This window comes from Canis aureus, chromosome 21 (genome assembly GCF_053574225.1).
Source record: "Canis aureus isolate CA01 chromosome 21, VMU_Caureus_v.1.0, whole genome shotgun sequence".
NCBI lineage: Eukaryota > Metazoa > Chordata > Mammalia > Carnivora > Canidae > Canis > Canis aureus.
This window is the reverse complement of record NC_135631.1, coordinates 1,640,414-1,661,835: the sequence shown is the minus strand read 5'-3', so window position 1 is coordinate 1,661,835 and position 21,422 is coordinate 1,640,414. Positions and strand designations below refer to the sequence as shown.

At 43.3% G+C, this 21,422-nt stretch overlaps 1 protein-coding gene across 3 annotated transcripts; it reads right to left on the bottom strand.

Moving 5' to 3' along the window:
• Positions 1 to 4,818: 4,818 nt before the first annotated feature.
• Positions 4,819 to 21,216, bottom strand: ASRGL1 (asparaginase and isoaspartyl peptidase 1). 3 transcript variants are annotated; one of them, XM_077861991.1, is made up of 7 exons: positions 21,057 to 21,216; positions 19,674 to 19,921; positions 17,038 to 17,180; positions 16,301 to 16,458; positions 7,424 to 7,542; positions 6,565 to 6,675; positions 4,819 to 6,122 (listed from the first exon to the last, which is right to left on the bottom strand). In XM_077861991.1, the coding sequence occupies exons 2-7, from the start codon at positions 19,897 to 19,899 to the stop codon at positions 5,917 to 5,919; spliced, it is 963 nt and encodes a 320-aa protein (XP_077718117.1). In that variant the 5' UTR covers positions 19,900 to 19,921; positions 21,057 to 21,216; the 3' UTR covers positions 4,819 to 5,916. The 3 variants fall into 3 exon arrangements, with proteins under 3 accessions (XP_077718117.1, XP_077718115.1, XP_077718116.1); XM_077861989.1 differs by lacking the exon at positions 21,057 to 21,216 and adding an exon at positions 20,667 to 20,892; XM_077861990.1 differs by lacking the exon at positions 21,057 to 21,216 and adding an exon at positions 20,654 to 20,882.
• Between the last annotated feature and the right edge of the window lie 206 nt (positions 21,217 to 21,422).

Sequence of the window (21,422 nt, the reverse complement as noted above, 5' to 3'; positions counted from 1 at the left end):
TAAATCCCCAGCAGTGCAATTGCTGGGTCATAGGGCAGATCTATTTTTAACTCTTTGAGGAACCTCCACAGTTTTCCAGAGTGGCTGCACCAGTTCACATTCCCACCAACAGTGCAACAGGGTTCCCCTTTCTCCACATCCTCTCCAACACTTGTTTCCTGTCTTGTTAATTTTCCCCATTCTCATGGGGTGAGGTGGTATCTCATTGTGGGTTTGATTTGTATTTCCCTGATGGCCAGTGATGCGGAACATTTTCTCATGTGCTTGTTGGCCATGTGTATATCTTCTTTGGTAAACTTTCTGTTCATGTCTTCTGCCCATTTCATGATTGGATTGTTTCTTGGGTGCTGAGTTTAGTAAGTTCTTTATGTATCTTGGATACTAGCCCTTTATCTGATACGTCATTTGCAAATATCTTCTTCCATTCTGTAGGTTGTCTTTTAGTTTTGTTGACAGTTTGTTTTGCTGTGCAGAAGTTTTTTTTTAAGGTTTATTTATTTATTCATAAGTGACACAGAGAGAGGCAGACACAGGCAGAGGGAGAAGCAGACTCCTCGCAGGGCACCTGATGTGGGACTCGATCCCGGATACTGGGATCATGCCCTGACCCGAAGGCAGAAGCCCAACCGCTGAGCCACCCAGGCGTCCCTCTATTTATTTTTTTTCTATTGGAGTTCAATTTGCCAACATATAGCATAACACCCAGTGCTCATCCCATCAAGTGCCCCCCCTCAGTGCCCGTCACCCAAGTGCAGAAGCTTTTTTTTTTTTATTTAAAATTTTTTTATTATTATTTATTTATGATAGTCACAGAGAGAGAGAGAGAGAGAGAGAGAGAGACAGGCAGAGACACAGACAGAGGGAGAAGCAGGCTCCATGCACTGGGAGCCCAACGTGGGATTCGATCCTGGGTCTCCAGGATCGTGCCCTGGGCCAAAGGCAGGCGCCAAACCACTGCGCCACCCAGGGATCCCGAGAAGCTTTTTATCTTAAGTCCCAATAGTTCATTTTTTCTTTAGTTTCCCTTGCCTTCATAGATGTATCCTGCAAGAAGTTGCTGTGGCCAAGTTCAAAAAGGGTGTTGCCTGTGTTATCCTCTAGAATTTTGATGGATTCTTGTCTCACATTTAGATCTTTCATCCATTTTGAGTTTACCTTTGTGTATGGTGTAAGAGAATGGTCTAGTTTCATTCTTCTGCACGTGGCTGTCCAATTTTCCCAAAACTAATAGTATGAGATTTCACAGCACTTTCAGCAAATGACAGATCTAAGCAGAACATCACCAATGAAACAAGGGCCTTAAATGATACACTAGACCAAACAGATTTCACAGATATATACAGAACTTTCCATCCTAATACAACTGAATACACATTCTTTTCATGTGCACATGGAACTTTCTCCAGAACAGACTACACACTGGGTCACAAATTAGGTCTCAACCAATACCAAAAGATTGGGATCGTCCCCTGCATATTTTCAGGCCACAATGCTTTGAAACTAGAACTCAATCATAAGGAGAAATTTGTAACACATGGAAGTTAAAGAGCATCCTACTAAAAGATGAATGGGTCAACCAGAAAATTAGAGAAGAATTAAAAAGATCATGGAAACTAATGAAAATGAAGATACAACCATTCAAAATCTTTGGGATACAGCAAAAGCAGTCCTAAGAGGGAAATACATTGCAATACAAGCATCCCTCAAAATATTGGAAAAAACTCAAATATACAAGCTAACCTCACACCTAAAGGAATTGGAGAAAGAACAGCAAGTAAAACCTACACCAAGATGAAGAAGAGAGGAAATAAAGATTCTACCAAAACTCAACGAAATAGAGACCAGAAGAACTGTAGAACAGATTAACAAAACCGGAGCTGGTTCTTTGGAAGAATTAATAAGATCAAGAAACCCCTAGCCAGCCTTATTAAAAAGAGAAGACTCAAATGAATAAAACCACGAATGAAAAAGGAGAGATCACAACCAATACCAAGGAAATACAAATGATTTTAAAAACATATTATGAGCAACTATATGCCAACAAATTAAGCAATCTAGAAGAAATGGATGCAGTTCTGGAAAATCACAAATCATCAAAACTGCAACAGGAAGAAATAGACAACTTGAACAGGCCAATAACCAGCAAGGAAATTGAAGCAGTCATCAAAAACCTCCCAAGACACAAAAGTCCAGGGCCAGATGGCTTCCCAGGGGAATTCTATCAACGTTTAAAGAAGAAATAATACCTATTGTACTAAAGTTGTTTCGAGGGATAGAAAGGGAGGGAATACTTCCAAACTCGTTTTATGAGGCCAGCATTACCTTGATTCCAAAACCAGACAAAGACCCCACCAAAAAGGAGAATTACAGACCAATATCCCTTATGAACATGGATGCAAAAATTCTCACCAAGATACTAGCCAATAAGATCTAACAGTACATTAAGAGGATTATTTACCATCACCAAGTGGGATTTATCCCCAGGATGCAAGGGTGGGTCAACACTTGTAAAACAATCAACAGGATAGATCACATCAACAGGAGAAAAAACAAGAACCATATGATCCTCTGAATAGATGCAGAGAAAGCATTTGACAAAATACAGCATCCATTCCTGATCAAAACTCTTCAGAGTGTAGGGATAGAGGGAACATTCCTCAGCATCTTAAAAGCCATCTATGAAAAGCCCACAGCAAATATCATTCTCAATGGGGAAGCACTGGGAGCCTCTCCCCTAAGATCAGGAACAAGACAGGGATGTCCACTCTCACCACTGCTATTCAACATAGTACTGGAAGTCCTAGCCTCAGCAATCAGACAACAAAAAGACATAAAAGGCATTCAAATTGGCAAAGAAGTCAAACTCTCCCTCTTCGCCGATGACATGATACTCTACATAGAAAACCCAAAAGCCTCCACCCCAAGATTGCTAGAACTCATACAGCAATTCGGTAGCGTGGCAGGATACAAAATCAATCCCAGAAGTCAGTGGCATTTCTATACACTAACAGGGAGACTGAACAAAGAGAAATTAAGGAGTCGATCCCATTTACAATTCACCCAAAAGCATAAGATTCCTAGGAATAAACCTAACCAAAGAGGTAAAGGATCTATAACCCTGCAAACTACTGAGCAGATTATTCCGACGCAGTCAAGAGGTTAGTCTCCCTGGCAGGTCCCAGGCAATGCTGGTTGTTGTATAGTTTGCTGCCCTCTTGTGGTAGGGAAGTAGTAGAAAGATTATTCTCTCTTGTTCTATCTTGCTGGTTGGAGAACATGTGGGATGAAACAGGTGTGGGTCTCCGCTTATGGAATTCCCAGGCTTGTGGAGGCGACTTGTTGTTGAACTGGAGTCCAAGGGCAACAACGGACACTTTGGGTTATATGAGGGAGGCGATGCTCTTACCCTTACGTAACTGGGCTGCCCCTCAAAGAGATCAGGTGGCCCCCAAGCCGAACCTCCAGAGCCTCCAGCAGTCCTCGGTGACTAGAGTTGCTTTCCTTCTGAATGGTGGAACTGATAAGCACAAAATGAGATGTTTTGGCTGGCCTTCCTCCTCTCCTCCTCCTGCCCCCTCTTATCCTCTCAGTGATGGCTATCTTCTTCAGTCTCTCCTTTTCCAACCTTTCATGTAATTCTGCTTTGCCTTCTTTTTGAGCTGACTTGTGTCCCCTCAGAATTCACATTCGGAAGCCTCAACCCCGAGTACTTCAGCACACAACTGTATTTGGAGACAGGGCCTTTGCAGAGGTAGTCAAGTGAAAATGAGCCCTCACCCAATCTGACTGGTTACCCCATCAGAAGAGGAAAGTTGGCTACAGATGTGTATAGAGAAAAGACCACATGAGGACACAGCTAGAAGGCGGCCATCTGCAAGCTGACAAGGAGCCTCAGGAGACACTAAGCCTGCTGATACTGTGGTCCTGAGCTTCCAGCGTCGAGTTGTGAGAACACAACTTTCTGTTCTTGTAGCCCTGTCTGTGGCATTTTGTTGTTGGCAGCCCTAAAAAATGAATACAACCCTAACAAAATACTTATTTCTGCAGGGCAGTGGTTGCATTTTGAGCTTTTCTGTCCCCCCCCCCTTTTTTTTTTAATTTAGAGAGAGGGAGGGGCACAAGGACAGGGGCAGGAGAAGGCCAGAGAATCTCAAGCAGACTCCTCACTGAGCACAGGGCCCAACTCAGGGCTTGATCTCACAACCCTGAGATTGTGACCAGAGTGGAAATTAAGTCTAAGGCCTAACGGACTGAGCCATCCAGGTGCCCCGGCATTCTGAGATTTTAAAGGACATAAACACACCCACTCCCTCCATGGCCCCACCAGCTTCCAGAGGATTCCTTCAGAGGATCCTTAAGATAAACACGGAGCAGTTTTCCTTTGATCTCATTTAATCTTTGTGGTAATCCATTTTACACGTGAAAACATTCCTAGAAGTTAACTTGCTCAGAGTCACCCAGGTAGTGGGGACAGTCAGAATTCAGACTTAGCTCTGCTTCCTCCTCCTCCGTAGCTCAGAGCAGCTGGCTGCAGGGGAAGGTTGTGGGCCAGGGTCTGGCAAACCTCAAAACACTGATCATTAGCCCTGCCGATCCTTGCAAACGGTGGTTCTACTTTCTCCCTTAACCTGTTCGGAAGAAGCTCCATGCTTCTGAAAATCTCTCTGAAATACTCCAGGAGGCAGGACGTGCAAACACAGTCCCGCACCACCCTCCTCTCAGGAATCTTCTTTCATTAGTACACTTGTCTGAACTGGCAGAAACAACGGAGCTTGTGGACTTTCTGGTCTTTGTCAACAGTGACTCCTAACCACACTGTTATTCTTTCAAAATATGTTTTATTAGTGGCACATGGAATTTAACCTTAAGCAATTCCTTTCTAGAGAGAAGGTAAGACCTGACAGACTAAAAAATTGTCACAGCAGAAACAGCATTTCCAGTGTAAAGAGAGGTTATTAGGAAGTCTCCAGGAAATGACTTTTTTTCGCCATGCAGACCACGTTGTACACATGCCCCGGGTAGTCAGCCGTGGGGGCCCAGGGCTCTGGACAGCGGGAGGATGGACCAGATCCCTACGCATGCACACGAGCCCTGCTACTCACCGTGAGAACCAGGAGGGCCTGCAGCCGGCAGAGGCCAGTAGGAAGATGCCAGGCCAGCAGGCTCACATGGCAGCCCAAGAGAACCCCCAGACCTGTAGGAAGGCTGCAGAGCCTCCATTAGACCCTTCACCCTCAGACTGGGGGCTCTGGTTACCAGAAGCTACTTTTAAAGTATCTGGAAACAAGTCTACAACACTGAGTCTGAGACCTCAACTTTCTTAGAAAAATCAGTTTCTCTCTCATGGGATCTTTTCCCAGACATTCTTCTGAATTAATACGACCTCTGCAACATTCTGCAGGTCACCTAGACTTGTCCCATTAGCTCTGAGGCTTCTGTGCTTTTAGATATGCCACTGGATCCTTTCCTTCCCACCTCACCCTTGGCTGGGTCCCATGAAGAGTCTGCAACCAAGAGAGCCCCTGGAGGTGGTGGTGTGGGTCCCCCTACCTTTTGAAACTGCCACTCTGTTCCCGCTGTGGGTCTCCTGATCCCAGATGGCACTCCTTGCACTGAAGTGGCTGCTGTCGTGTTCAGATCATGTAGTTTCTTCTTTCTAATCTAGGACGCCGGGGATGATTCATAAGAAACACTCAGGACTTGATTATCTGCACTGGTCTTATTTTGACCTTACTAGGGGCATTTCTCTTGACACTTCCAGATCCGCCCCTCAACATACTCATTGATTAAGGCGACAAAACGAGTGACAGACTACAGAATTTTCCACTTCTAGATCTAATTGATTAAGCCAAGTCTCCATACCAGGAAACTGGACTTTCCTTCCAAGCTAGCATCTAGGATACAATTTTCAGGGCCCTAGGGCAGGTCAGTGACACTGGTCTCCTCAAGATCGATTCCGGAGTGCAGCTTGCCATCCTTGGCGGCCGCCCAGGGCATGGAGGCGGAGGTCCACCTCACCGCCCAGTCTCCTGCTTTGCTGACCAAGATGACACCACCTAAACCCTTCAGCTTTGACTTCATATAACCCAATGATATGTCGGCTGCCTCTTCCAGGGTCTTTCCTGAAAACGAGGAAAAGTTGAGAAACAACACACATTATAATGAAAGGAATCTGATGTGAAAATCAGTTGCAGTATGAAAAATCAAAGTGAGTTAACAAAGATTTCAGGCAAATTATTTCTATTTCAATGCTTCAAAGAGGGGCCTCTTTCAAAAGCCCTCTTTGCACTGAGGTGGAGCCTAGCATCAGCCTAAGCTGAGCTGCCTTTCCTCCCACACCCAGGCTCAAAGTCCCTCTACTACCCCGGAGATGCTCAACACAAGCAGTATTCTAAGTGCACTTCTTTCCAGATCCTAACAGAAGGTGGGAAGAAGTCAAAGCAGCGTTAACGACTTGAAAGGAACATCTAAAGCAGATGAGAAAGGGTTTCATATATTTTACCACCTATTTATAATGAGCTTCCATTCACTTGTCTTCAGACAGTATGAACTTGTTCTATGTACCTTGTTCTACCTGGAAGAGAGTGAGTCTGGCCAGATTCACCTTCAGGATGCTCTCCCCGTGCCCCGTTGTTGAAATGGCGCCAATGTCATTGTCAGCATAACCGCCAGATCCTGCTCAAAAAAGGTGACTGGTTCTAACTGAGCAGCAACAGTGAAGAAATTCAAACACGTATCAAGCCTGTTACATAAATGTGCCAAAGTGTGAACAAAGGCCAGTAGCTGTGACCTTGAGATGCAAAGGTGGACTAGAAAGGCCAGGTGATAACCTGAAATCGGGGAGGGCAGACAGGCCTGAGTTCTCACAGAGGAGCAGCTCCTTCACTGCCCCTGCCCCCTCTCCCCCCAGCCCATACAGCCACTCCCAGCCCCACCACTGACCCACGCCAGGGAACTAGTGGACATACTTCAACGTCAACACAAACTTTTCCCTCTGTAGCAGCACTGCAGCAGCACTGTGTCGCTTTTATGCCACTCAAATGTGTAGCTCCCAACCTAAATTCTCAGCTTTTCCTCAGTTTGTTAATTTGAGCCCATTACTGGGAAGAGGCTTTGTGTACGTAACCCTTTGGGACTAAGTCTGCAGATCTTGAAGCTAGAGAGAAGAAAGAGGCCCTCGGGGGTTTGCTGGGAGCCACCTGAGCATCCCCAAATGATCCCCAGAGCCACCAGCCTCGAAAAAGCATTGTGCCTACTATATATAAACAGGTGCACCCTCCCCAAGCCCTTCAGCGGGCTTGCTCTCGGAAGTGCTGGAGCGGCTGGAAGAGGCAGGGAGTGAAGAGAAGGTGATATAGGAGGATGACAGCGGAAGGGGCGGGGCAGCAGCCCCACCTACAATGGAGCCTACCACGGAGCCTACCTATGCATGGGGTGTCCCCAACACGGCCAACCATTTTATTAACGATGCCACCCGTCGAGGTTGCATAGGCCACGTTTCCTTTGCAGTCCAAGGCAACGGCACCCACAGTTCCCAGGTTTCTGCCAAGAATAAAAAGAAAAGTGACAGACTGCGACGAGAGACAGTCACAAGTAACATTGAGCTGAACAGCAATTAAATTCCCACTTTAGGCTAATGGCAAATGGGACACACTTTAATTCCAATATTCACGCCTCATGTTCACTTTTTAGTCTGCAGGTTAGACAGATTGCTAGACATTCCTTTAGACCTCAGCTTTAAGAGCACATACCACCCCAGCACCATCGTCCTCTAGCCATGTGACTTTACTAAATTTTCTTCTGTGTCTCATTTCCCCTACCTGTAAAATGGGGATAATTGCATGCATCTCAAACACTGTGTGCATAAACATCCCTTGGATCCCTGGGCCTACCCCAGAGGTCCTAAGTTGGTAGGTACAGAGTGGGATCCAGGACACTGCACTTATCACAACCTCCCAGGTGACATGGATGCTGCCTGTCAAACCCCACTTTGCCTATTTCACAGGGCTTGCTGTAAAGATGAAATAAGTTGTTGTTTCCTCTATTATTTTCAAGTAAAAAAAACCTGGAAGAAATTGTACAGTAACAGCTCCCAGAAACTATGTTTGAGGCACATAGTGAGTTCTGTGCACAGCAGTGAAATGAACAAAGTCCCTCCTTATCTTGTGCAGCATGCATGTGGGGGCAGAGGGCAACAGAGTGATAATTTGTTTTATGGAATGATAGTAAAAACTATGACGACTCCAGTAGCATGGAGAAGGCCTTTATGTAGGGCCTCTCTGAAGGATAGGAGGGCAACCCACACTGACTGCTGGGGAGAATGCTCTGAAGCTGGAACATGGTTGCGAAGCTCAAGGAATTTGGAGGTCACTGTGGTTGGAGAGAATAAAGCAAGGGAAAGAGGGTAGGGGGGGTCAGGGGATGGCCAGCAGCCAGACCAAGAAAGTTCTGATGGGTGAGGTGACCATACACCCCGGTTACCGAGGACAGTCCAGATTAATCCTCATGTAATAGTTCCCCCTTTCAGTCTCAAAATCAAGTTCTGATTTGGAGGCTAAATCCTATGGTCCTCCTACATACAGGCCATTGTCAGGGCTTTTATTCTGAATGAGATGGGAAGACACTGGAGAACTTGAGCCAAGATGTGTCACACTATGAGTTAATTTTTAAAAATATCATTCTTACCATGCCCATCCACCAGAATGGCTAAAATGAAGGCAACTTGAATATGGGCCAGCATATGCAGGACTGGAATGCTGAGTTACTACTCTGGAAACGTAAACTGGGGCAACCCCTTTGGAAAACCATCTGGCAAAATCTACCAAAGATGACTTGGCAATCACACTCCTACATCCTTCCAACAGAAACGTGGAGCTGTGCTCACCAAAAATGTATACCAAAACCTTCACAGCAGGACTGTTTGTAGTAACAGAAAACTGAAAATGACATTAATGTCCACCAAATGCAGAGTAAATGGACTGATAGTCACAGAACAGAATACTAAACTGCCTTGAGAATGAACTACTGTGATACACAACACATGAGTGAATCTCAGAAATACAATGATGAAAGAAGGCATCAAATAAAGCATACTATATGGTTCCACTTAAATGAAGTTCGAAAACTGGCAGTAGGGATGCCTGGGTGGCTCAGTGGTTGAGCGTCTGCCTGTGGGTCAGGTCATAATCCCAGAATTCTGGGATCAAGTCCCACATCAGGCTCCCTGCCTCTGTGTCTCTCATGAATAAAATCTTAAAAAAAAAAAAATAAAGAAAAATGGCAGTAGTAGTCTACAGTGTTAGATGTCAGGTGAGTGGTTGCCTTTGGGAGTGAGGAATGGAAGGGAGCATGATGGAGAACATGGAGTGATGTTCTCTTTCCCAACCTGGGGGCTGATCATATGGGTCCACTCTGAAAACTCATCATGGGGTATGTAAGGCTTAGGCACTTCCGTATATGTATGCCACACGTGTACAAAAAGTTTCTCTTAAAATAATTATTCTGGTAAATGTGTGTTGACAAGAGTGGAACTAGAGCCTGGTCAGGCAGCTCAAAGACTCGTTGGCTTCTGTGAGAGTGCTCCTGTGACGTGAGGAAGAGGGCTAGGCTCAGGATATTCTGAGGGCAGAGTGGACAGACTTTGTGCGGGAACTGGGTGAGAGAGAGATCACGGGCAGCTCTAAGGCTCTGGCTTTAAGAACTGAATGGGTACAAGAACCATTCACTGAAATGCAGACTATTAGGAATGGGGTTTTTTTTTTGGTGTTTTTTGGTTTTGTTGGTATGTGTGGAGTGAGGTTAGACGGGGAAATCTGGGGTTCAGTTTTGGACACAAGCTTGAGGTACCTGTTGGGCAATCACATGGAGAGAGCCACTTGCAGCTACAGACTGGCATACAAGTGGCTAGAAAGAGAAATTTGGCATTCTGTTTGGAAGAAAACAGGAACCCCATCTTCCAGCATTCACAAAAATCAACTCCAGAGAGCAAAAGACCTGAATATCAACATAAAACAAAATTCTTCAGGAAAATCTACGTGACTATAGATGTCTCAGGATTGGGAGTACCTTCTACATTTCTGGTCCTATGAACTATACAAGACAGGTGGACTGCATATTTGATTATAAGAAAGTAAAAACTTGTGTTTGGAAAAGATACCATAAGCAATGTAAAAGCAACATTAAAAACAACAGATTTGGAGGTTGTTTTTTTTTTTTTTTTCCCAACAGAGAAGATAGCCTTAAGACTGGGAAGAAGGGATATGACAATGAAAGAGAAAAAATGATCACGGTACCAAAACTGGCACATTCACAGAAACATGGCCCACCAACAAATGCCAAATGCTCAAACTTGCTGATAGGGAACACAACTTAAAGGGAGTGTTACCCTCATGTCAGATGAGGGGAGGCACTCCCAGACTCCGGAGGCAGGCCCACCCCTAACATTTGTAAGGTGTGGAGGCAAGGCTACAAATACAAATATGGCCTATCTACCATCTGTTTACTTTTTAGAAGCTGTAGATACACTCTTTTCTCTTAGAGTGATGAATGTATCTTTAAAAATATTGTAAAGCCATGGTTTTTACATGACTTAACTACCAATAATGACTAAACTACCGAAGTACAATAATGACTTATTATAATTACCATTGTGCTCATCTGGGTCCTTTGTGGATCAGCTATTGATGGTGGGATGAGTGGGAAACACACATACATAAACACACACACACACACACACACACGTTATTAAGCGTTTACTCTACAAGATTGATTTTCCTGCTTTCATTTTAGGACGCAGTATGCTCTTACAATCGTATATCCATACAACATGTGTTCTATTGACAAACTGCCACATAAGACAGATCTTTTTGAGTCCATGTAATTCTTAGCAGGTTTTTAATTAATTTTAATTTGTAGAAGCTTCCCTCTACTAAGACAGTTAGTAACTGGAATGTTCAACAAAAATCTTAGGGCAATCCTTAGATTTGGAAAGGAACTCCTGACTTGAACATGACCACACTCAAACGCTACTGGGCATTGCTTGATAAATTTTTGTAACAGAAGACACTATTACATACTTTAATTTGATCATACATGTCATGATCATTCCCTGTAGTCATTTATATCATCTCTTCAGCAGCATCTAGGATCCACACAGAGTATCTTCAGCTCTTTATGTTGCACTGCCGTGTATTATGAAGAAAACTGAAAGTAGCAGTTGTGTTGATTTTGTACAAGTTTCTCTTCAAATGGTGCTGTGTTCTGATATAGAATAGAAAAACAGCTTCTATGGGAGCTGATTTAGGGATTATTTGTACACGAATCTTCTCCTTCAAGTTAGGTAAGAATATTTGTTGCCTTCTTTCAGTTTCCTTTTATTTTACTGGAATTTTTTTTTTTTTTTTTCCTAAGAGAGTGAGTTAGCAAGAGAGCACAAGTGGTGGGGGGAGTGACAGAGGGAGAGAGAATCCCAAGCAGGCATCATGTCCAGTGCAGAATCCCACATGGGGCTCAATGCTATGGCCCTGAATTATGACCTGAGCCGAAATCAGGAGTCCAACACTTAACAGACTGAGCCACCCAGGTGCCACTGGAATGTTATTCTTGCATATTTCACATGCAGTATGATTTTGTTTCTCTAAACTTAATATATTTGATTTTTTAAAGCTTTTATTAAGCCTATTAATAGAAATTAACAGTTCATACTAAGTGATGGTAGGTAGCATTAATTTCAAAATTAATTTCACTAAGTCCATGATTTACTCTTCAAGGATCTTCTGTGGTTTCATGGAATTCATGTAAATTCAATGTAATTACCCTAACAGCACTGAGTTGGGCATACCCATTATCTGCCTGAGATTTGGTCTAAGATCAGATAGGAGTTTGAGCACGCTGTTCCACTTTGGGCCTATGTAGAGAATCTCGCATCAGATCCTCTACTGTCCCACAATGGTGGTGCTGCGCAACATTGGGGGCACACCTCCTAAAATTGATTTAAACTGTAACCCTATACGTCACATGGAATACTTCCAGGCACTTGGCTAAACTTCATGTTTATATATTTTTTATTTACCAACCACGTTAGCTCCATTATCACAGGCTTGCCTTGGACAGTGTTTTATTTATTTATTTTTCAAGTTTTATTCATTTTAGAGAAAGAGCATGAGTGCAAGTAGGGGAGGGGGAAAGCCAGGAGAGGGAGAGAGAATCTCAAGCAGACTCTGCACTGAGCATGGAGCCTGACGTGGTGCTCGATCTCATAGCCCTGAGATCATAACCTGAGCCGAGATTAAGAGTTGGTCACTCAACCAACTGAGCCACCAAGGTGTCCTACTGCCTTTGACTATTTTTTAAATTGGTGCCTAAGATGAAAAGCTTTCCCCACATCTTCTCTAAATCCAAAAAGCAGGTGTAAACATTCACTGAGTTAGACTTGTTTTTCTTCTTGGGGTAGTACAGTGATACATACAATAAACGTTAGTTGCTCGACATGTCTTATGATCATGGTACAATCTAGTAGAACGAATATTTTGTTAAAAACATTTTATGTATTTGATTTCATCTCCCCCTTATTACTCACTAAATTAATCTGCCTGAATTCTCTATCCTAGATAGTGATCATTAGTTTCATTATTTTTGTCATTACATATTTTATCGAATTTTGAAATAATTTTTATTAAGCCTAGAAATGTCCCACTGTGTTTTATGAACACAGTGCTGATGATAGGAGTGCCATGAAAAGCATTAGGCTAAACACCAGACGTACTGTATTGTTCTTTCAAGAACATTACATCCCTGTTTCCTGTTGTCTTTTTCTTTTTCCGCTGTTATCAACTGCCTGTTCCCCTAATCCTACTGACTGAATGTGTCCTTTTGGTGTGTGATTCTTCTTGATGAATACTTCGATCTTCCCTTGGTAAAGGATGGAAAATTGCTGGGATTTCACTGGAATAGTTCAAACTGAGGATGTGGCAAAAATGGAATTCTTACTAATTTTCACTTTTCTGACAGGTAAATAAATCTTCACTGGACCAAGAATTTGGAATGTTCCACTTGTGAACTTTAGGTGGATCATCCTGTGAAGAAGACTCCTTACTTTACTGTTGTTTTTTAAAATGCACGTGAACTGCGTCCTGGAAGATTATTTTCCTTCTTTTTTCCTCTCAGCTTTTTATTTCCTTTTGTGAGCTTCACTTTTATATTCTTTTTCTATCAAAATCTTGATTTAACATGAATTTTCAATAATCTAGGGATTAAAAAGATGTAATTGTCTTGAAAGTGTACAAAATTAGGATATATTTTCACCAAAAATGAAGACCAATTATAACTGAATAAATATAAATGAACTACAGATATAACTTCAAAAAGTTAAGTTTTAACTAAACTTATAAATATACTTATAAATATATTAAAATATACCAAATTATCTATTAATATTAAAGTCAAACATGAATTACAATTAGTGAATATAACATTTTAAAATAAAATTACTTAAAAGTTAAAAATTTTAACATATTTTAACAAATAAAACCATTCATAATTCTAACATTCAGTGTCCATTTAGTTGCCAAATAAAGAGCTGGTTCTTCATGCAGGTTCTGCCTAGACCAACACTGTACAATATGGCAAATAACCTGCACCATTGTCCCCTGGAAGTGTGGGCAGCCTCCAGGAGGTGTGCTGCAAGGGTAGCATATGGGTCAGATGTTGAAGATTTAGTGTGATAGAATGGAAAATACGTCAAGTAAAAAAAAAAAAAAAAAAAAAAAAAAAAAAGAAAATACGTCAAGTAATTTCTTTTTTTTTTTTTTTTTTAAAGATTTTATTTATTTATTCATGAGAATACACAGAGAGAAAGAGAGGTAGAGACACAGGCAGAGGGAGAAGCAGATTCCACGCAGGAAGCCTGATGTGGGACTCGATCCCAGGACTCCAGGATCACGCCCTGGGCTGAAGTCAGGCGTTAAACCACTGAGAGCCACCCAGGAATCCCTCAAATAATTTCTTATATTGATTACATGTTGAAATGATAATATTTTGGACATACTGGGTAAGATATATTAATTTCACCTGTGTGTGTGTGTGTGTGTGTGTGTATTCAAACATATTTTAATTTCTTTAATTTTTAATGTTTAAAAAAGATTATTTCAAAAAAAAAAAAAAGATTATTTCAGAGAGAGAGAGTACAAGTGGTGGTGGTGGGGACAGGAAGAGGGACAGGGAGGCCAATGCCAGACTCAATCCCAGGACCCTGATATTATGACCTAAGCCAATATCGAGAGTCAGGTGATTAACCCACTGAGCCACTCAGGAGCCGCTTACCTATTTCTCTTTAATTTTTTAACGTTGCTACTAGAAAATTTTAAATTACATATGCAGCTCTTGTCTTTCTATTGGGCAGTGCTGGTCTAGACCTATGTATACAAACTTAAGGGTAATGGGCATCAGTCCTTATGTGCAAGTCTTGTAGATACTGTGCTTTCATCCATAGCATAGTACATGCAAGGAGGCAAGAAAATGGGATACTTGGCACTACTGGGAAACAATTACTTTGTTACGTGAGAATTTATTTGACAAGTTATTAATTTGTCCTTTTCTCTTACCTAAGTCCTTCTGCTGTTCAATTCTTCCCCCCACTCTGAAGCAGCGTCCACTTCTGGTATCAGCAGTGGCAGAATCCACAAATCTTTAGATTTAGGTGCCTTTCACTTCCAAGACATAGAGCAAGAGATGCAGAGAAGCATTTCCCTGGGGGCTGAATGGTGTTAATCACAAGAGTGGATGATGAGGGTCACGGGTCATGCTATGCCACTGCTGAGTGACAGAGGTGCCCCAGGTGTCTGTAATAAGCCAACAGTTTTGTGTATTTGTGACCTGGGGGTCTTTTAAAGTATAGGACCCATCGCTTCTTGGCCTTTTGGCTAAGATCAAGTGTAAGTGTAGGACCCAGAGAGGAGCCCCCTCTTACTTATATCTAAGGGCAATTCTGGCTGGTAGAGATATGTGCTGTTGCAGAATTTCTGGAAAGGGATGTGGCAATATCTATTAAAACACTCAAGAAGCATTGATAAAGCAGCCCCATTCCTGTGACTCTGGCCTACAGGTACAACAGCACACCTGGTAAGGTTATCTAAAGCTACCAATACGGGCAGCCCCGGTGGCTCAGCGGTTTAGCGCCGCCTACAGCCCAGGGCGTGATCCTGGAGACCCAGGATCGAGTCCCACATCAGGCTCCCCACATGGAGCCTGCTTCTCCCTCTGCCTATGTCTCTGCCTCTCTCTCTCTCTCCTCTCTGTGTATTCTCATGAATAAATAAATAAAATCTTAAAAAAAAAATAAAAAAATAAAGCTACGAATACATGGCCAATTTTGTAAAACAGATTTTTTAAAATTTTTTTTATTTATTTATGATAGTCACACAGAGAGAGAGAGAGAGAGAGGCAGAGACACAGGCAGAGGGAGAAGCAGGCTCCATGCACCGGGAGCCTGACGTGGGACTCGATCCCGGGTCTCCAGGATCACGCCCTGGGCCAAAGGCAGGAGCTAAACCGCTGCGCCACCCAGGGATCCCTGTAAAACAGATTCTTAAGCTGGGGATACATCAGAATTACCTGGGAAACTTTTTCCTAATACACCTGCCAGGACTCCTCACCTCAGATCTAGTAGATTCTTTACAGAAGGGACCAGATGTAGATTTTGAAAAAGCTCCCTAGGTGATATTCAAATATACCATTGGTTAAAAATTACAAATCTTAAAGAGTATGCAGAGTTAATAGATTATTTTCTATTATAAACTCCTAGACCATTCTGCAATTTTATTTTTCAAATTCTGCTTTGAATATGGGGCTTTTATTTGGGATTTTGAAATCTGTAACACAGAAAACTGTAATTCAGAATACAGGATTAATTCAAACTTATAAGAACTGTACTTATTTCTCTGCACTAGGACAGCATGTTCAAGTAGCTTCAGAGCATACACTAGATCACAGACAACTTGTTTTATCTGCTTAAGAAAACAAACTGATCAAGAGGCATCTGGTATTTAATCCATTAACACAAGGCACTCGACTATTGGAGAAGGAATTCTTAGCTGAATTTGAGTTGTTAATATAGGAGTAATAAATGAGGTTAAATGTAAGAAACAAAAAAGCAGTTTTCCCATGAGGTATTATGAATTATTTTGTACAAAAACTGAAACTACCAAGTGATTCTGGACTTATTTGAGAAATGTAGATAATCAGATATTTGTCACACTTCCATGCCTAAATAAGTCCCCAAGCTGTAAGTCAAGATGATACTTACTTTTGACAGTCTGAGTTCGGAGCACCTTTCTCATGCTTCTCTTTTTCTAGGCGTTTTATGTTTCTCTCTGTCACCAGCTGCTCTTTAGGAATCGTGGGAACCCCCATGGCTGCTGCAAATTTTGCTGCGCCTTGGTCAGTCAGAAAGCAATGTGTTGTCTTGAGCCGGAAAGAAACAGAAACATGGTTAGTTTTTGGAAATAGTTAAAATCTTTTTAACTGCTCCAATTGTGAGGACATAATTACTTCTTTCTAGGTGCAAAGCCTCAAAAATGCAAATTCCACTAGCTTGCTTTTCTGAGTGTTGAACAGGGCCTGGCATCCTGAGATCTTGTATTTTCAAAAAACCCCAAGGTGATGGAATATTACTAGAAAGGTATTTACGTGTGATCTTAAGTTTAGAAACATAAATCATTTTTATTTTACACATGCTACTAAACACTTGGTCTGTTCAGTTTGTATGTGTTATGTCAGACATGTTGAGAGAAGACTGAAGAAAATACAGGAAGACAACATGAAAAAACAAAGTAGTCACTAGACCAGGCCTTACCAGTCAAATTCCACTGTTTACAGAATCAGTCTTGGCTTATCTGAGAAATGTAAATAGCAGTGCTTCTGTTCTTTTATATGATTTTAGGAGAACAGCGCCCACAGTGTTTCCCTACAGTTAGACCGCTTTTAGTTGCTAAAGTGCAGTGGTTAACAATTTCTTATGAAAAGGATGCTTTAGTCATATACCTTTTCCATAACAAGCCGTGCAAGTTTAATGGGATTTGCTATGCAACGGACTGCAGACACAGCTCCTGCAGACAAGTCTTTTCCATTCATGATACTAGCATCCATTTCAACATCACCATTTGCATTCAAGACAGATCCACAGCCTAAACCAAAGAGAAGTTGAAAAGCAAGAATTAAGAACTTAGAAATGGCTCCCAAATTTCCTCTAAGCTGCCAACTTTAATTCATCCTCTGTTCCATTGCCAGAGAAACATGTTTGGAAACACAAATCTGGCTTGGCACCCCGTGATCTACAAAAAAAAAAAGTATGACACTTTTCCCAATCTGGCCTCCTGATCTCCCTTATGAGCTTTATCCCCATTCCGTGGCTCCACTATCCTGAAATACTAGGTTTCCATGCAAGTTCCATAAATTCTCATTGCTCTGTGCCCTTATGAATGTTGCTCTCTGTAAAGCACAGCATCCTTTCTCTAACTTCTTTTGTCTAGATGATGCCTGTAAGTCTAGCTATGCTCATCCTTTGTGCCTGTTCCCTCATCTGTAAAATGGGATAAGAACAAAGTTCAAGAATATTTAAAGGATTATAAAACTATCCTGTACCTATCAAGGTAAAATTCACAATGTTTGATATCAAATAAGAAATTTCCAGGCACACAAAGATACAAGAAAATATAACCCATAATAAGGAGGGGAAAAACTGTACTCAATAGTAACATATCATAAATGATATAAACGACAGAATTAGTAGACAAGAATGTTAATAAAACAGCTATTATAACTATATTCTACATGCACCAGAACATGGAGGAAAACATAAACAGGACCCACACAGAACTTTTAGAGATAAAGAAAAATGTCTGAAGTCGAAAATACACTGGATGGGATTAAAACAAGGTTAGACACTACAGCAGAAAGGATTAATCAACACAAAGATATAGCAATAGAAACTATCCAAAATGAAAAATAAAAAAAGATTAAAAAAACTCCAAATTGGGCACCTGGGTGGCTCAGTTGGTTGAGCATCTGCCTTTGGCTCAGGTCATGATCCCAGGATCCTGGGATTGAGTTCTACATTTGGCTCCCTGCTCAGTGGGGAGTTTCTCCCTCTACCCCTCTTCTCTGCTCATGCTCTCTCTTCCTCTCAAGTAAATAAATAAAATCTTAAAAAAAAAAAAAAATTAACAGAGGATCATTGAGCTCAGGGACAATTTCAAGCAACCCAGTCTAGAATGCAATTGGAATCTCTAAAAGGAGATAGGAGACAGAGGGACAATCAAGGATAAAAGGATAAAAAGGATAGCTCAAGAAGAGTAAGACAGAATCATAAAAACACTCAATTATCCCAAAAGATGACAGAAAAAGAGGAAAAAAAGGAACAATGAATGGATTGGACAAATAGAAGACAAAAGGAAAGATGACAGATTTATACCCAACCATATCAGTAATCACATTAAATGTAAATGGTAAACACTCCAATAAAAAGCAGAGATGGTTAGATTGTATAAAAAGGAAGATATAACTACATGCTGCCTAAAAGAAATCCACTTTAAATAGAAAGATACAAATAGGTTAAAAGTAAAAGAATAGAAAAAGTTATAACATGCTGAAGTGAATTAAATGAAAGCTGGAACAGCTATATTAGTATCAGGTAAAGTAGACTTCAGAACAAGGAACATTAAATAATAATGACATTACATAATGATAAAGGAGTTGGTTCACACAGAAGACAGCAATCTATGTACCCAACAACAATTTATAAATATACAAAGCAAAACTGATATAAGTCAAAGGAGAAATAGAGAAATCCACAGGTACAATTAAGACTTCAACACACTCAGGAATCAACAAATAGAAAATCAAGGTATAAAAGATTTGAACAATATTATCAACTAACTTGACCTTATTGAGATTTATAGAACTTTCCATACAACAATAGCAGAGTACATATTCTTTTTAAATGCAACGAGGATATTTACCTACAGAGACCATATTCTGGGCCAAAATCCAAACCTTACAAAGTTCAAAAGAATGTAAATCACAGAGTATGTCCTTTGATTATAACCGAATTAAAATAAAAATCAGAGATCTTTGGCAAATTCACAAATATTTGGAAATTACTGCACTTCTAAATAGCCCATGGTTCAATGAGGAAGTCACAAGTGAAATTATAACATGTTTTGAACAGAATGAAAACAAGAAGACAACATGTTAAAAACTTGTAGGATGCAATCAAAGCAGGGCTTAGAGGAAAATTTAAAGCATTACACGCTTGTATTAGAGAAGACTGGTCTCAAATTAATGATCTAAAAAGAGGGCAGCCCAGGTAGCTCAGTGGTTTAGCACCACCTTTAGCCCAGGGTGTGATCCTGGAGACCCGGGATCGAGCCCCACATCGGGCTCCCTGCATGGAGCCTGCTTCTCCCTCTGCCTGTGTTTCTGCCTCTCTCTCTCTATCTCTCTGTCTCCATGAATAAATAAATAAAATCTTAAAAAAAAAAATCTAAAAAGAATAGTAAGTTATTCCCAAAGTTAAAGAAAGGAAATAATAGAGATAAATCAATGAAATTTAAAAGTGTTTCAATTTCGGTAAGTTTAACCTGATTTGGCATCAGATATTAATTGCACTGCAAACATACCTGCGTTGAACTCAGGATGATCTTCCAGGATGGTCACAGCTCCTTCCACAGCGTCAACTGCGCTCCCTCCCTCTGTTAGGATTTTGTAACCTGCTTGGGCGGCTTTCATGATGCCCTGGCGCACGCGCTCTTTCCGGTCTTTAGAGATCTTGCTGGCTCCGCCACCGTGGACCACGATGACCGGATTCACGTCGGGATTCACGTCGGGATTCACGTCGGGATTCATGTCACAGTTCAAGGCGACGGATCTTAGGGATCAGGAAGATGAAACTGTCACTTCCAACAGGCCCAAGAACACTACCCTGGGCACAATCGCCTGGGGGAGATTTCACCTTTGGGAGACTAGGTCCCCGGGAGGGAGGCAAGGGTTACAGCCTCAAGAAATGTCCTGACACGGAGGGGAGGGGAGGAGAGTGGGAGGCAGATACAGATCCGTCTGAACTTTGCACGGATGCCCAGAGTGTCCCCTGGCCTTCCGCCTTCCCCGTTTCCCGCCCACCCTCACCTCCCCGCACTTTTGGGCCTTGGGGCGAGGCTTCGTGACCCAGAGCCCGCGCCGCCTCCCCACTGGGCAGGGGTGGGAACTGTCTCCAGGGCCAGAGATGGGGCCCTCCGCCTTGGCTCTCTCTGGCCTTGGGTTTCCCCTGCGATGGTCCCTTTTCCAAGCCTGTAGGTCCTGGATCTCTGAAGGCAGGCACCACACTGACTAGGCATCCAGGATCCCTGGTATTGAATGCTCCGGGGTCTGGCCCAGGCAGGGAGAGCACACTCTGCTTGGTAAACAGATAGTCCCGGACACAGGTGGGGCCTCTGGGAAGGACACCAGGCTCCTGGGGTCCATTCAGCTTCAAAGCAGTTACTCTCTGAAGCCAGATGTTGCAGGGTCTCAGATGCCTTTCTGGGGCTATCAGAGTTTAGGAATGGGGATCATGAACGCCGGACAAGCCCCAAGGGAAAAGGGTATGGGGGACTGCGCGTACCCACGATTCCAACCTCATTATTATTGCAGTGGGAGTTAACGCTGGCCTCAGGACTATTCCCGGTTGAGGTCAGACAGGCCCCATCCATCCAGAGGCCTGCAGAGCTGCGGTCCGAGGGCAGGGCGCGGTGTCAACTGCGCAGGCGCTTGCTAGCACACCGAGCATCCAGGCTCCCTGGGATCCTTCAGTCCAGGCCGTTAGGGACTGGGGGACGCCCCGCGCTGCTGAGGCCCACGTGCCCCTTCCAGCGCCCCCCAGAAGAGATGCGCCGCATCACCGGAGTCCCTTGGCCTCGCGTTCCCCAGCAGCGCGGTTCGTCGGGGAGCCACTCCCCCTCCTCCACCTCGTCCCGGGCTCCCAACACCGGTCTCCGGCGGCTGCTCCGGCAGGGCCGTCTACTCACCGAGGACGCCGCAGGAGGCGGACGCCGGGGCTTCAGGCTGGGCCGAGTCGCCCGGCCGCGGCCTCCGAACCTGCGCGGCTCAGCGCGGGGACCGGCGGGTCCTGCAACCCCGCGGGCTCACAACCGCCCGGCGGGCAACGGCTCTGCGCTTGCGCAGGGGGGCGGGGCCAGCGCGCCTCTCAGTTACCGTAAAGCCCCGACTTCGGGCCGCCGCGCAGCTCCTCCTCCTCCGGGGCCGGCGCCACCCCAGCGGGCGGGCTCGGGCCCCGGGACGCGGCTGGCCCTCCGCGCACCCGAGCGCACCCGAGCGCACCCGAGCTTCCCTTCTCGGGGGGCTGGGGGCGGGGTGTCGGCGGCGAAACGCGT

Excerpts from the sequence above, each read along its gene's own strand:
- ASRGL1 (XM_077861989.1), bottom strand. Across the intron at positions 16,459-17,037 it reads CACGGCTTGTTATGGAAAAG|ACAACACATTGCTTTCTGAC; the intron begins GTATATGACTAA and ends TTCCGGCTCAAG. Across the intron at positions 6,123-6,564 it reads TCTCTTCCAGGTAGAACAAG|GAAAGACCCTGGAAGAGGCA; the intron begins GTACATAGAACA and ends CCTCGTTTTCAG.